Genomic DNA, 15,295 nt, shown 5'->3' with positions numbered 1-15,295 from the left:
GCCAGCACTGGCTGTGGCAGTAACAGTTGGCGCTAAAAACTACGGTTTGTAAAAGGGGGATAAAATCCATGTGCAACCCAAATTAGCTTAAATGGCAAAGTAATGATCACACCATTGAAGTTAATTTATTAATTTAAAAAGAAATTAAACAAGGGTTCCCTGCGGAACTCAGAGCGGAACCTAGCGATACCTAAGTCGAGGTGCCCTCTGCCATTTAATGATGCCTATCTGAAAGTAGGCGGAGCTAGGGATGGAGTACAGGCATGGTTGATTTAGGCATCAGTAAATTAGGCCCAGTAAAATCTGGCCTAATGTACCAGTGCGCGCTAGGTGTGATTCTACAAGCGGTGCCTAGCAATTGATTGACAACCACGTGGAGCGGCACCCAGAATGTAGGTACGCTTAGGCGCCATTTATAGAATCCGGCTCTGAATGCCACTGACTGAATACTGACTCCTTAGATTGTAAGCCCTTGAGGGTCAGTACCTAAATGCAACTCACCTTGAGCTACAATTAAAAAAAAAAAAAGTGTAAGGTAAATTCATACCCCTTCCCCCCCTTTCATAACATGACCAGATCCGGACCAACCATTAGGCAAAATTAGGCAATCACCTCGGGCAGCAGTTTCTAGGAGGAAGCAAAAAGCAGCTGACGCCAAAACGAAACAATAGATCTGGTAAGTCATAAACTCCAAGACCTTAAGAAAGGTTTGGACAAATTCCTGGAGGAAAAGTCCATAGTCTGTTATTGAGAAATACATGGGGGAAGCCACTGCTTACCATGGAATGTTGCTACTCTTTGGAATTCTAGAATCTTGCTGTTCTTTGGGATTCTGTATGGAATATTGCTACTCCTTGGGTTTTGGGATTGGCCACCGTGAGAACACTGGGCTTGATAGACCATTGGTCTGACTCAGTAAAGCTATTCTTATGTTCTACCCGTTTACCAGGGTAGATGACTTTTGGACTTTGCTCTTGTTTGTGTGAGATACATATATGACAAAATAATAATTAAAAGCATGATGTTTTGGGTGGGGGGGGTGGGGGGGCCCGAAAGTTAATTGAAGTGGAGTGAGGGAGACTGAGACTAAGGTTTGCCTAGGACACTCCGCAGCCTTAAACTGATCCTGCGTGTCCTCTAATGTTTTCCATGTTCGAAAGGGCTATTGTGAGAAGTTTCTATATTGTTCTGGTGAAGTATTGTTATGCATTCCTCTCTATCATACCCTTTGCCTCTCTTGCTGTGTCTGGCTTTTCCAATTATCTCTGGGTTCTACAGGACAACAATCCATTTGTATCTTTCCTTTCACTAGAGTCCATTTCCATTACTTTCTCTGCTTTATTGCTGAAATTCAAGAAAATGGTATAACAATTTTTCATGTGCGAGAGAACAAGATCTCATCCCCTTCCAAGGTCCTTCACCTTGAGTGTTGAAATGCAAAAATACTATGAGTTAGATCAGTGTTTCTCAACTCGATCCTTGCCAGTAAGGTTTTCAGGCTATCCACAATGAATATGCATGAACTTGATTTGCATACACTGCCTCCATTATATGCAAATTTCTTTCATGCATATTCATTGTGGATAACCTGACTGGCAAGGGGGTACTCCAGGACCGAGTTGAGAAACACTGAGTTAGATAACGGTTCTCATACCAGCCAGTCAGGTTTTCAGGATAGCCCTAATGAATTTGCATGCCTGTCACCTCCATTATATGCAAATCTCTCTCATGTATATTCAAGTTTCAAGTTTTTATTGATATTTGATGAATCGCTTATTCAATTTGCTAAGCGATGTACAACTTTCTAAAAACCAACAAAATAGCGTCAGACTTACAAATTTAACAAACATGAGTCAGGGAGGAAAGGAGGGAAAAGTTACAATTCTTTCTTAGAGAGAATAAACAAAAAGGAGAAAGACGAAAGGGAGGGTAAAGAATAAAAAACGTAAAGTACTTGGTCGTATGATTAAAATTTAACTGTTGAAAGCGTCTTTAAAAAGATAGGTTTTTAATGATTTTTTTAAAAGAAGTAACATCCTTTTCTTCTCTAATATATTGAGGTAATGGGTTCCACAATTGAGGAACCATTACCGAAAACATATCGTGTCTTCTAGTGCCTACAATTTTCAGGGATGGGATAGTTAAGAGATTTTGAGAAGTCGATCGGAGAGATCGAGAAGTATTATGAGGGATGAGCATTCTAGATATAAATAAATAAGCAAGCCATTAGGGTTATCCCAAAAACCTGACTGGCTGGTGGTATTCCAGGACAGGGTTGGCAACCACTGAGTTAGAACATGTGAAACCCAAGTCTGACCAGGGCCTATTTCATTCGTGATAAAACATATCTTCAGTCTGAGCTCCATGATAGTACAAGTTCTTGATTCAGTCCATGGGGGTGTTGAGCTGGTTGATTTGCAGCTCCTGGTCCGTGTGCTCCAAGTCAAATAGGTTGACCAGGTCGGCTCCTGTAGCAGGCAGCGTGTCCATGTTGTGGTCTCTACAAGCAGGTAAGAGCCCATGGTCGTTGCCCTGCGTGACTGAGTCCAGAGAGTCCGTCTCCCCCCGCATGGTCAGCACGTTCTTAAGGGACAAGCCAAGCCTGGGTCCGCTGTTGGAGTTGCGCATAGACAGGGAGATGGCGCTAGCTCTGTGTTCCCAGGAGCGCCGGCAGCAAGGCAAGTACTTGGCCATGGCTCGTTTGAAGTCCCGCATGAAAAGTGGGTAGATGATAGGGTTCATGGTGCTATTGCAATATCCCAGCCAGGTCAAGACATCAAAGAGGCCAGGAGGGACGCAGTCACACACTGCCTGTGAGAAAAAGGACAAGAGGATCAAAGACACATTTTTATAGATGTACCTAAGAAATTGGGAGGTCACTCAACCCCTTCTGCTCAAGTTTGCTCTGTTTCTGGCACTCATAGCCTGACTCCATTTTATCTTCTCAAGTTTGCAGTTTTAACAAGTCATTTCATAAATATTAAACACTGACGCATTTTGACACACCTGGACTCGTTACTGCTTTAATCAGAAACTTGTAATTATTCAGATGCATGTATTTTTGCGAGTAGCACCTCCTTTTCTAGTGAATTTGCCCTTATGGATATGTGCACTAGAAAACGAGGTACTACTCGGAATGGGCAGTGGTAAAAGGGGTGTCAGGTCAAAAGCGCGCCAGGACAAAGGCGCGCCCAGACAATTGAGCGCAGCACGGAGGCGCGCGCCGCAGAAAATTACTGTTTTTAGGGCTCCGACGGGGGGATGTGTTACTTAATAGAGATCGCGCCGCGTTTTGGGGGGGTTGTAACCCCCCACATTTTACCAAAAACTTAACTTTTTCCCTGTGTTTAGGGAAAAAGTTAAGTTTACAGTAAAATGTGGAGGGTTACAACCCCCCAAACCCCCCACAACGCTGGTGCGATCTCTATTAAGTAAACTGGGGGGGCTCCCCAACAAAAGCCCCCGTCGGAGCCCCTAAAAACTGTAATTTTCTTCAGCGCGCGCCTCCGTCTTGTGCTCAGTTGTCGACGCGCGCCTTTGTCTTTCACGGGGTTGTCTATGAACCGTAAAAGGAAGCAGAAGAGACCAAAGGCCGTTGGCTGGAGACCGTCAAGCAATTGAAAGAAGCCGTGGGAAACAGGGAAGTATGGCGAGGATTGGCCTACAGAGTATCCAAGACAGAATGGGGAGTAGTAGTAGGAGGCAAATTAAAAATGGCTTGCTTATTTATTTTGCTTTTTTTATATATATATATTATTTTGTTTTGTTGATTGTAGTTTTGGTTTTTTTCATTGCACACTGCTTTGATCAACTGCCTAGAATGGGCTGGGGTAGAGACGTTTTTATAAATACATTTTTGTTCATTCTTAAGCTTTTCTTTTCCGTAAACTTACCTGCACCACATTGGATATGAAGAACGGAAGCCAAGCGATAAAGAACATTCCCAGAAGGATCCCTAGGGTTAGACTCGCCTTCAACGCCTTCTTACTGTGCTTATTCACAAATCTCCTGTTCTCGATCACTCCTACAATTTGAGCTTGGGGGACCTATGAAAGATGACAAAAAGTATTTCAACTGGAGTCCATTAACCCACATCTCAAGAGAAAAAAGGACATGCCAAGCTACCTGGTCCAAACAGCTTTCTCTAAGGCAAAAATAAAAGATGGCTCATCCAATGACAGCACTATTGGTTTGATTGGCAGACTGTCTCCAGTTCCTCAGGTTTGCAGGAGCAAGGTGAACTGTGAAGGTGGTGATTCACCCTAGAGCAGGAGTGTCAAAGTTCCTCTTCGAGGGCCGCAATCCAGTCGGGTTTTCAGGATTTCCCCAATGAATATGCAGGAGATCTATTACCATACAACGAAAGCAGTGCGTGCAAATAGATCTCCTGCATATTCATTGGGGAAATCCTGAAAACCCAATTGGCCTGATGGTCCTCCAGGACAGGGTTGGGAACCACTGTTCTAGTTCCTAAGAGTTGGGGGGGGGGGGTTCTTTTGCTATGGAGTGTGGATAGGCTCTACAGCAGGGGTGTCAAAGTGCCTCCTGGAGGGCCGCAATCCAGGCGGGTTTTCAGGATTTCCCCAATAAATATGCAGGAGATCTATTACCATACAATGAAAGCAGTGCGTGCAAATATTTTTTGATAAAAAAATAACAAAATTTCAAAAAATATATTTTAAAAAAGATTTTTGAAAGAATCAATAGATAAATATCACTAACTTTCCTGGCCAATGACTGGAGCAAGGAGCAGAAACACTACGCCAACTATTTCAGTCCGTGACTTTGCAGCTGTGAGTAGGCTCCATTTCTGAGGCCTATTATGGTACCTTTGAATGAATAGTGATTGAAAGACACTGTTTGCACTTTTTCAAAATTAGTGGTGTATTGTGTGACTTTGGTTATTTAAACCACTTGGATTAGTTATTTTAGGTTATTGATAGTAGGGCTACCAGCTCACCCTGGGTCTACCAAATACGCTGATCCAGTCCTGAGTCTACCAAATACACTGATCCAGTCCTGGTTCTGCTCTAATGCATGCACAATTTGTTCTTCAGATTATCTAAAGGACATCAATGGGAAAATCATGGAAAGGAGTGAAATCATGAATCAGTGAAATCAGCCCAGACCACACCGCTAACCCCGAGTCATAAAGACAGGAGCTTTGGTGCATGAGGAGGTTAAGCGACAGTCCTGAGGAGAAGCCTAGTAGTTAAAGCAGCAGGTTGAAAACTAGGGAAGTCAGTGTTGAAATCTTGCATCTCCCACTTATGCTTGGGTAAGTCACTTTCAGGCAGCAAACACTAATGCTTGCTTAGCTGAAAAGGGCTTACTGCAGGATGCTAAGGCATCTCACGGTCATTTTGCAATGTGCACACGCAAGCCATGCATTTAAAAAAATGTATTTTTTTTTACTTTTCTGGACTGTTCTCCTAGAGGAGCAAAGAACAGTTTACATGAATTTATTCAGGTTCTCAAGCATTTTTCCCTGTCTGTCCCAGTGGGCTCACAATCTGTCTATCTATCTGGGGCAATGAGGGGATTAAGTGACTTGCCCAGGGTCAAAAGGAGCAGTGTGGGGCTTTGAACCCAGAACTTCAGGGTGCTGAGGCTGTACCTTTAACCACTGCGTCACACACCACTTCACCAAGGGGGAGGGGATGTTTCAGTGCTAGTCCGCGCGTCTGCATTCTTGATTAGTGCATGAATTCTTACTGCCTACCAAATAGGTGACAGGGCTCACATGCTATTCTTTTTAAATGGCCATGGGCTATTAGCAAAATTTAGGGCATGGCCATTAATTCAGAAAATGTAAGTTTACACATTTCCGGCTGCACTATAAATGGCCTTATCATGCACGAAAGACCTGTGTAAGGACAGACGAAGGCCATTTTTTAGTGCAGCTTTGTAAAAGGAGCTCTTTAATTCTCTGTTGTAAGCTCTCTAGGAGAGGGACCTGAATGTAACTTTCCTAGAACAGAGTTTCTCAACTCGGTCCTGAATTACCGCCTTGCCAGTCAGGTTTTCAGGATATCCACAATGAATATGCATAAACTTGATTTGCATGCACTGCCTCCATTATATGCAAATTTATTTCATGCATATTCATTGTAGATATCCTGAAAACCTGACCGGCAAGGGGGTACTCCGGGATTGAGCTGAGAGATACTGGCCTAGAACATAGGTGAGCAATTGAAATCCAAATCCTGTGCACGAAAACATACAAACCCTGGCATTTAACAAAACTAAAAAAAATAACAGAGAAATTTCAGACCACACTAAACACATAATTGTAGGTTCTGTTTTCTCAAAATATGATTATATAATTGCATAAGATAGAATGATAAGTTCTATGGCCAGGAAAAAAAAAACCCAAGTGCATGCCCTTGTTGAATGAACATAAGATGAAATATTTCAACTTATAGACCTTGCTTGTGGATTCTCTACTTCCAAAAGAACTTCCCTTTGGAACAGAGCAGAAGATGAATGAAATAGAGAAGATGAGGGAAGGAACCCCCTCCCCCACACACACACACACATCATCTGTTTGAAACTGAAGGCGCCAGTCTTGTTCTAATTAAACCTAATCTCTTCCTAACACACTTTCTCTCACCATTATCTAGAGTTTTCATTAAGATGCTATAAAAAAAAGAAGTCACTGCCATATTCATTATAATTACTCATTCAAATTCCATTAAAAATAAAAATTGTTGAAAAGGTCAAGCAGTGCCAGAGCTTGAAACAAAGAATAAATCAGTCTGTCTCCTCTGCGTGTGTTCAGACCAGGCTCTGTGCGCCTAAAGCAGGGGTGGGCAACTCCAGTCCTCGAGGGCCAGAATCCAGTCGGGTTTTCAGGATTTCCCCCAATGAATATGCATAAGATCTATTTGCATGCACTGTTTTTAATGCATATTCATTGGGGCAATCCTGAAAATCTGACTGGATTCCGGCCCTCTAGGACCGGAGTTGCCCACCCCTGGTCTAAAGCCTCTACAAAGCCAAGCTCAGCTTCCGTCCTTCCTTCCTTTGGGCCTGATGCACTAAGCTGCTCTACCATTTAGCACAGTGGTTTACTTTTGCTTTTGAGACAAATATACAGAACAATGTATGGAAATCCCAATGGTTGTATAACAAGATTTCCCCAATAAATATGTATGAGATCTATTTGAATGCACTGCTTTCATTGTATGCTAATAGATCTCATGCATATTCATTGGGGAAATCCTGAAAACCCGACTGGATTGCGGCCCTCGAAGAGGGACTTTGACACCCCTGTTGTATAAGCTCACCAGTCACATTGTCACTATGATTAAAATTAGTGAGCTGAGGGTGAACAGACTAACTCTTGTCCGATCACCACAATTGTGAACTATCATTAGTCTTTTTTGGAAAATTCTCTAGTTATACATATGCTACTTCTGAAACACTTTTGAGCTACTTATTGACTTTTAGCAATTAGCTTTTTTGCTAGAAGTTGGTTAACCAAAATTTTATTTTTTCTCAACGGAGCATCCCCGTTTCACATCGCTAGGAGCATCATCAGGAGATATTATGCTCAGAAGATCCCCATAGCTGATTTCTTTAAAAAAAACAAACAACAAAAAAAAAACTAATGATAGCTCACAATTGTGGTGATCGGACAAGAGTTACCTAATATTCGGCACCGGTGAGCACTTGAAGTCTTTTCGCCCTCGTACTGCTAATTCAGCTCACTAATTTTAATCATAGTGACAATGTGACTGGTGAGCTTACACAACCATTGGGATTTCCATACATTGTTCTGTATATTTGGCTCATTGACATAGAAGTGAAGGATTTTATAGTTACTTTTGGGTTTCTCAGGATAATATACTATGGTATAACACTCAATGCAAAATGGCAGTGCTGAATGGTAGCCCAGTGGGCTTGCAAAACATATGCAAATTACTTTATAAAGTATTGTTCCCAGTGTAGATTTGCCAAATCCAGCATGGGGAGGGGACGGGACACTAAGGCCAACACCAGACAGACTTCTACTGTCTCTGTCCTGCAAATGACAAAAGACTGACAAGGAGTCAACAACTCCAGCACTGGAAGAACCAGGGCTGACGTCAGAGACTTCTATGGCCTGTATCCCGCAAATGGCAAAAGATAGGTGAAGCTTCGGCAACTGCAGTATTGTAGACCAGAGGTTCCCAAGCCTGTCCTGGAGGACCACCAGGCCAGTCGGGTTTTTAGGATAGCCCTAATGAATATGCATGGCGCAGATTTGCATGTCTCTCACTTCCATTATTTGCAAATCTCTCTCATGCATATTCATTAGGGCTAGCTTGAAAACCCAAATGGCCTAGTGGTCCTCCAGGACAGGGTTGGGAACCACTGCCCTAACCAATGTCAGCAAAGGCCTATGGGAAATTATATCAATCTGACTCTGGAATGTTGATGCAGAATTCTGGGCTCCTGCACAGAATTCACTTACATTAAGCATCCAGCCAGACTGGATCACTTTTTAAATATATATTTTTATACTTTTACAAACGGAATTACACATACGTCTACTTGTTACAGCAAAGCAGAAAGAAAGAAATTTACAAAATATATGGGGTAATCACAATTTTAAATAATATACTTTCTCTCTTCCTCAGGCCACAAAAAGTAAATAGGGGAGGAGGATAAGGAGATCCAAAACAATTCAGGACTTAGCACTGCTGTTATCCAGTTACCCAGACATTTCAGGATCTTCTTATAATCTACAGAGGCTTTCAATTGCTCAGGGATAAAAAAAACAAACAACAACCCAACAACACATATTTGGTTCCTCCCAGTCATATCAGACAATTACAAAGATAAACAAGCCTGAAAGATGCTCCAAGGTTTAACGTCTGGCATCTATAAGCCAGGAAAGCCTTTCTGTGGTTCTGTGCGGTTTTACTTACATCTGGGAATATCCAAACCCTATGTCCATGAAAAAAAGCGCGTTCAAAGACAAATGAAGCCACACCACCAACAACATGGCGCCCGGGTCCCCCTCCCCATACTACGCCACTGTCCATAACCCTACTGCCCACCAACCCAGCCAGAAGATTAACCGTTCCCCTTAACTGTATCCTTAACATCCTGTTTGGCTGTTTAGATTGTAAGCTCTTTTAAGCAGGGACTGTCTCATTTGTGACTCTGAAAGCGCTACGTACGTCTGGTAGCACTATAGAAATAATTCATAGTGGTAGTAGTAGGGCAGGAGCAAAGATATTATATGGGTGAAGGGTGGTACTCCATCTCAAATGACCCAAGAGGTCCCTGGAATCCCAACCACCCAGCCCTGAAAATATCCCTAATGGACCACTTGATCTCCGGTCCCAAACCCTTCATCCTGCAGCCCAAAGTTTACCAGATGGCCCAAGTAAACCCCACTCCTCTGTGTCTCTAAAGTCTCCAGCAAGCTGATTTCAGCTCCCTTCCTATGTGTCTCTAAAGCCTCGTTCAGACCAGGCTCAGTCTCTTTCCTCTGAGCCTCATTCAAACCAACCTGTCTCTTTCTTCTGTGTCTCTAAAGTCTAGTTCACACCAGCCTTGGTCTCTCTCCTTTGTACCTGTAAAGCTTCCAACAAGCTAAGCTCGGCTCCCTTCCTGTGTGTCTCTTAACTCGCATTCAGACCAGGCTGTCTCTCTCCTCTGTGTCTTTAACGTCTCATTCAGACCAAGCTCAGACTCTCTCCTTTGTATCTGTGAAGCCTCCAACAGCTGAGCTCAGCTGCCTTCAGACCAGTCTGAGTCTCCGTCCTCTGTTTTAGCATTCCGGGTCTTTATGAGACCCATTTTATCTTCCCCCCCCCCCCTCCTTCATCTGCTTGGGCCCTGGTACTGGAAAAACACTTCATCTGTATTCCTGAGAGTGTGCCACAGTCAGGGATGGGAGACAAAGTCAATACTAGTATCGATCCCACTTAAATAAATACTTAAAATGCTATTTGCCACAGCTATTGATGCCCAAACAAGCGTAATGAAATGTTCTTCCAATGACATTTGTCTTTAACCAGACTAGGTTATATATTCAAAAGAGAAAAATAAGAAGAGCCTTACTGGGTCAGTCTAATGGTCCATCAAGCTCAGTATCCCGTTCTCACGGTGGCCAATCCAGGTCACTAGTACCTGGCCAAAACCCAAAGAGTAGCAACATTCCATGCAGAATCCCCAAAGAGTAACAAGATTCCGGAACCCCAAAGAGTGCAACATTCCATGCAGAATCCCAAAGAATAGCAAGATTCCAGAATCCTAAAGAGTAACAAAACATTCTGGAATCCCAAAGAGTAGCAACATTCCGTACAGAATCTCAAAGAATAGCAAGATTCCAGAATCCAAATAGAGCAACATTCCATGCCTCCGATCCAGGGCAAGCAGTGGCTTCCCCCATCTTTCTCAATAACAGACCATGGATTTTTCCTCCAGGAACTTGTCCAAACCTGCCTTAAAACCAGCTCCACTATCTGCTTTTACCACAACCTCTGGCAACGCGTTCCAGAGTTAAATTATTATCTGAGTGAAAAAATAATTCCTCTTATTGGTTTAAAAGTATTAATCTGTAACTTTGAGTGTCTCCTTGTCTTTATAAATCTTGATGCAGTAAAAAAAAAAAAAAAATCAATCCACTTGTACCCATTCTATATCACTCAGGATTTTGTAGACTTCAACCACATATCTCCCCTCAGTCATCTGATTTCCAAGCTGAAGAGCCCTAACCGTTGTAGTCTTTCTTCATACGAAAGGAGTTCCATCCTCTTTATTATCTTTTTGAACCGTTTCTAGTGTCGCTATATCTTTCTTGAGATAAGGAGACCAGAATTGAATGCAATAATCCAGGTGAGGTCGCACCATGGAGCGATACAGAGGCATTATAATATCTTTAGTCTTGTTAATCATCCCTTTTTTTTAATAATCCCACTAATTTATTCAAAAAACAATCAGTTTTTCGATTGTTAACTTTTTAAAATCTCTGTAAGGCCCCTAGGACAGAGATAATAATGTTCAATAATTTTTATTGAGTTTTAAAAATAAAATATACATAACAAAAATCTTACAAAGAATATCATCTCGATTTAGTTAATACATTGTAGATAAATAATTTTTTTTAAAAATCAACAATCAATTATCATCACAATACAGATATGATAAAGTCCCTCCCAACACCCCCTTCCCATCCCCCCTTCCCCCCTCCACCCATCCCATTTCCAAATATTACTAATAAATAGTGCTTCGCTTTATGATTACAAAACTGTGTGGTCTGACTGTTAATTGCTGTATATCCCAAATTGACTCTGTTTTTTATAAGATGGGGGGGGGGGGTCGCCCTGGATTCCATAATCATAAGAGTGTGAAATGCTGCCCTCCAATGCCAAAATTCCAACCAATGCGGTAAAATACATTTTTGACCTATAATAAAGGATTTACAGGACAGAGAAAGAACCAAAAGGTCCATAAAACCTAATATCAGTTTCCAACAATGACCAGCCTAGATCACATGTCAAACCCACTGCTTATAACCAGCCTTGGATACACCATTCGATTCTTTTCTCTCATTATCCCCCAGTTTCTCTCTCCCCCCCCCCCCCCATTTCTGTCTGGTTCTCAGTTTTATGGCAGTACCTTGCAAACTACTTCCTTTGGCTCTGCTGCGGGAAGTTCTGGAACTTTTGGGGTTCAGGTGGGTGCAATGTCATAGAATCATGGAGGTCTCTGCCCCCCCCACCACCACCACCATGTTTCAGCAAGGGTGGGGGGAGATCTGGGAATCGGAATACAGCAGAGAAAGTGCAGTGGGAAAATCCAAGAGAGGCTTCGAGCAATCAAGGTGGTGTCCCAGAAGCTCTTTTTCGCCAGGGGCATCATCAAGACACCGGACCTTTGAACAGAATCACTGACATGAACAAGTCCCCAAGAAGCCAATGCACTTGCCAAAGTTTGGGGAACTGGAAGGAAAATGGCTGCAGTTGGGGCTCCCCCCACCCCCCAGAGGAGGAGCACCGTGGGATCTCTAGTTTCAGTCCCCCCTCCCCCCACCCCCACCTCCACCTCCACCCCGTTTCTCTCTCCCGGCCCTTGAGCTCTGCCCAAAGCCCTTTCCGCCCTTCTGACCCTCCCGCGATTTGGGGTTTTTTTGGGAGAGGGGGCGGTGATGAGGACAAAAATCAAACAAGGCAAACTGGCAAAAATCTAAAACTGAAAATCCCGCGCGGGATTCAATGACAGCGTCACCGCTATTTTGACCCGTTACTTTGCAAAATGCCATCAGCTGAAGTAGGTGAACTATTTGCCTTAATAACACTTGTGCATACAAGAAAACACGACATAGTGAGAGTCTGATCCGAGTTTCCCAGTCAGGTTTTCAGGATATCCGCAATCCAGCTCAAGCATATTCATGGCGGATATCCTGAAAGCCCAACTGTAGTAATGTAGTATCCTGTAGGAACCCCGCCCAGTCAGGCTTTCAGGATGTCCGCAAGGACTATTCATATGCAAATCTGTCTCATGCTTATTCATGGCGGATATCCTGAAAACCCGACGGGCTGGGGATCCCTCAGGCCACTGCATCAGATGGGGCAATTCCTGCGGACAGAAGGATGTTTCTACCTGCATGGGGTCCTCAGAGGTAGCGGCCACGTTGGTGGTCAATGCGGCCACCTGTACAGCCTGCTTCCTGGCAGCCAGGAGGATCCTGCAGTAGGTGAAGGAGATGGCAGCCGAGGGCAGGAAGAAAGTTAGGCAAGAAGCGACTAAGGCATAAGGGAGGCTGACCAGGAGCCGGCACTGGCCCTCTTCCAGGTGAGAGGTGGCATTCAAGGGCTTGATGTCAAACTCCAGCTCATGCCACTCCATCTCAATGGGCAGGAAAGAGGCCAAGGCTGCCAAGGTCCACGTGGCGACGATGAGCCCCACCGCCCTGCACGAAGTCATCCTGAGCTTGTACTTGAGCGGGGAGATAATGAGAAGGTACCGGTCCAAGCTGATGACGCACAAGTTGAGGATGGAGGCGCTGCAACACATGACGTCAAAGGAGTACCAGATGGAGCAGAAGCCCTGGTCCAGGACCCAGCGGCCGTAGAGCTCGTTGAGCATGGCCGGGGGCATCACCACCAAGCCCACCATGAGGTCGGACATGAAGAGGGACACCAGGAAGTAGTTGGAGGTGTTCCTCAGAGACCTCTGGCTGAAGATGAGCAGGATGAGCAGAGAGTTGCCCAGGGTGGTGAGCAGGATGACGAGGCAGAGGAAGGCGGCAAGGCAGCGGCTGCCCCCCACCGCAGACCTTGCTCCCAGCCCGCTGCCGTTGACGCCTCCACGACTCCCTTCCATCGGGCTCTCTGGATGACGAGAGGAAGCCCCGGTGATCATGATCTTCGTCTCCGCAAGGGTCTCTTCTCTCCTGCCTGCATTCTTCTTCTTTCCATAATGTTTTGTTCTCCACCCGCCGGGGCTCCTCTAATTCATAGATACTCGAATCGTTCCCAAAGCCAGCTGAGAAGGGGGACTGGCAGGCAACGAGAGTCGTGTCACCAACATCTTCTCCATCCTCTCCTCCCTTCCCTCCCCCTCTCTTTTTCCCTTGCATCAGCCTCCCTCTTCCCTTTTGTCGTCCTCCCACACGCTTCAGACCCGAGGGGGGAGGTCCGGCCCGGCGGGGGAAGGGGGATCTGGACCCCGATACTTTGGTCCTCCATGACAACACATCTTCCGACCCGGCGCTTCTGCATCGAACTTCATTCAGCTGAAGGGCTGGACCCCGACGTGCAGTTAACAGAGGAAACGAGACCCCCCCCCCCCAAAAAAAAAAAAAAAAAAAAAAAAAAAGATTAAATTGCTGGTTAAGGGAACAGGATGGAAAATGCAGATTTGTTCACAGGCAGGAATTCAGTTTCCACCACCTCCGTTATCTAAAAAAAAAAGTCTTTTCTGTGTAAATGTGCAGATGATAAAAGGTAATTATTATTATTATGGTAATTCTTAGCAATAATGCCTAACCTGTTGGCTTCAGTGGGGAGAGAAAGGGATTGAATCCAAAAGCCATTGCTTTGACATTTTCTCCTTTCCAAAACGTTCTTTCTCCTTTCTCCAGCCTTTCCTGTTCTCTTTCCCTTGCTTTCCTGCCTCTGCCCTCTCTGCAAAGCGATTCATGGTCCCTCCTTTCTACCCCATTCCAAACCATTATATCCCTTCTCTTCTGAACTTCTGTCCAGTCCCATTATAGGTGAGAAGTTTCCCTTGCCTTTCCCTTGCTTCATCCAAAGCAGTTTACAGTACATTGAATAGTAATCAGGTACTCTTAAGTATTTTCCCTAACTCTGGTACCTGGGACAATGGAAGATTAATCAAAAGGAATAGGTTGGAATCAAACTCACAACTGCACCGTCCTGAGGCAGCAGCTCTAACCACTAGGCCTAGCACCAACATTCAGACTCACCTGTCTATAATTTCCCAGATCTATTCTAGAACCCTTTTTAAAAATTGGCATCATGTTGGCAATCTGCTGTCATGCTAGGTTTTAAAGATAAATTACTAATTACTAACAATAGCTTTGCAAGTTCATCTTTTAATTCTATCAGTACTCTGGGCTGTGTACCATCTGGTCCAGGTGATTTGCTACTGCTCAGTTTGTCAACTTGTCCCATTACATCTTCCTCTGCAGAATACTAGATTAGCATTGATCTTCCTGCCATTTACTGAATCCCCCTTACTGTATCTGGATTTTAAAGGGTTTGAATTAAATAAGTCAGAGAGAGAGAGAGAGAGAGCAGGATGCACTGACTCTCAAAATCTGTTTCAGCCAAACAGTGCAACAAGGCGGAAAGAGCAGAGTCAGGAGACAACAGTGGAAAAGGATACGGCCAAGAGCACCTTGCCAGACAGGTGGAGATCACGGAAAGAGAGGAGAACACGGACCTGTAGATGAGGGGAAACCAATGTAGGAGCTTGAGAAGAGAGATTGCAGAGATGTGGAAGGAAGCTTCATTTTGAGTAGGTTGGAATGGAACATAATACTAGCCTCACTGGGACAGACCAATGGTCCATCAAGCCCAGTAGCCCTTCCTCATGGTGGCCAATCCAGGTTCCTAGTACCTGGCCAAAATCCAAAGAGTAGCAACATTCTAGAATAGAGTAACAAGATTCCGGAACCCCAAAGAGTAGCAACATTCTGGAATCTCAGAGTAGCAAGATTCCGGAACCCTAAAGAGTAGCAACATTCTGGAATCTCAGAGTAGCAAGATTCCGGAACCCCAAAAAGTAGCAACATTCTGGAATCTAAGAGTAGCAAGATTCCGGAACC

At 44.2% G+C, this 15,295-nt stretch overlaps 1 protein-coding gene across 1 annotated transcript; it reads right to left on the bottom strand.

Annotated features, from left to right (window-relative positions):
• Window positions 1-1,704: 1,704 nt before the first annotated feature.
• Window positions 1,705-13,643, bottom strand: HTR6 (5-hydroxytryptamine receptor 6). Its single transcript, XM_033922678.1, has 3 exons — window positions 12,604-13,643; window positions 3,894-4,046; window positions 1,705-2,811 (listed from the first exon to the last, which is right to left on the bottom strand). The coding sequence occupies exons 1-3, from the start codon at window positions 13,363-13,365 to the stop codon at window positions 2,386-2,388; spliced, it is 1,341 nt and encodes a 446-aa protein (XP_033778569.1). The 5' UTR covers window positions 13,366-13,643; the 3' UTR covers window positions 1,705-2,385.
• Between the last annotated feature and the right edge of the window lie 1,652 nt (window positions 13,644-15,295).

Source organism: Geotrypetes seraphini, chromosome 15 (assembly GCF_902459505.1).
Source record: "Geotrypetes seraphini chromosome 15, aGeoSer1.1, whole genome shotgun sequence".
Taxonomy (NCBI): Eukaryota; Metazoa; Chordata; class Amphibia; order Gymnophiona; family Dermophiidae; genus Geotrypetes; species Geotrypetes seraphini.
Note: the sequence above shows the minus strand (reverse complement) of the source record. Positions and strands in the feature narration are given on the sequence as shown.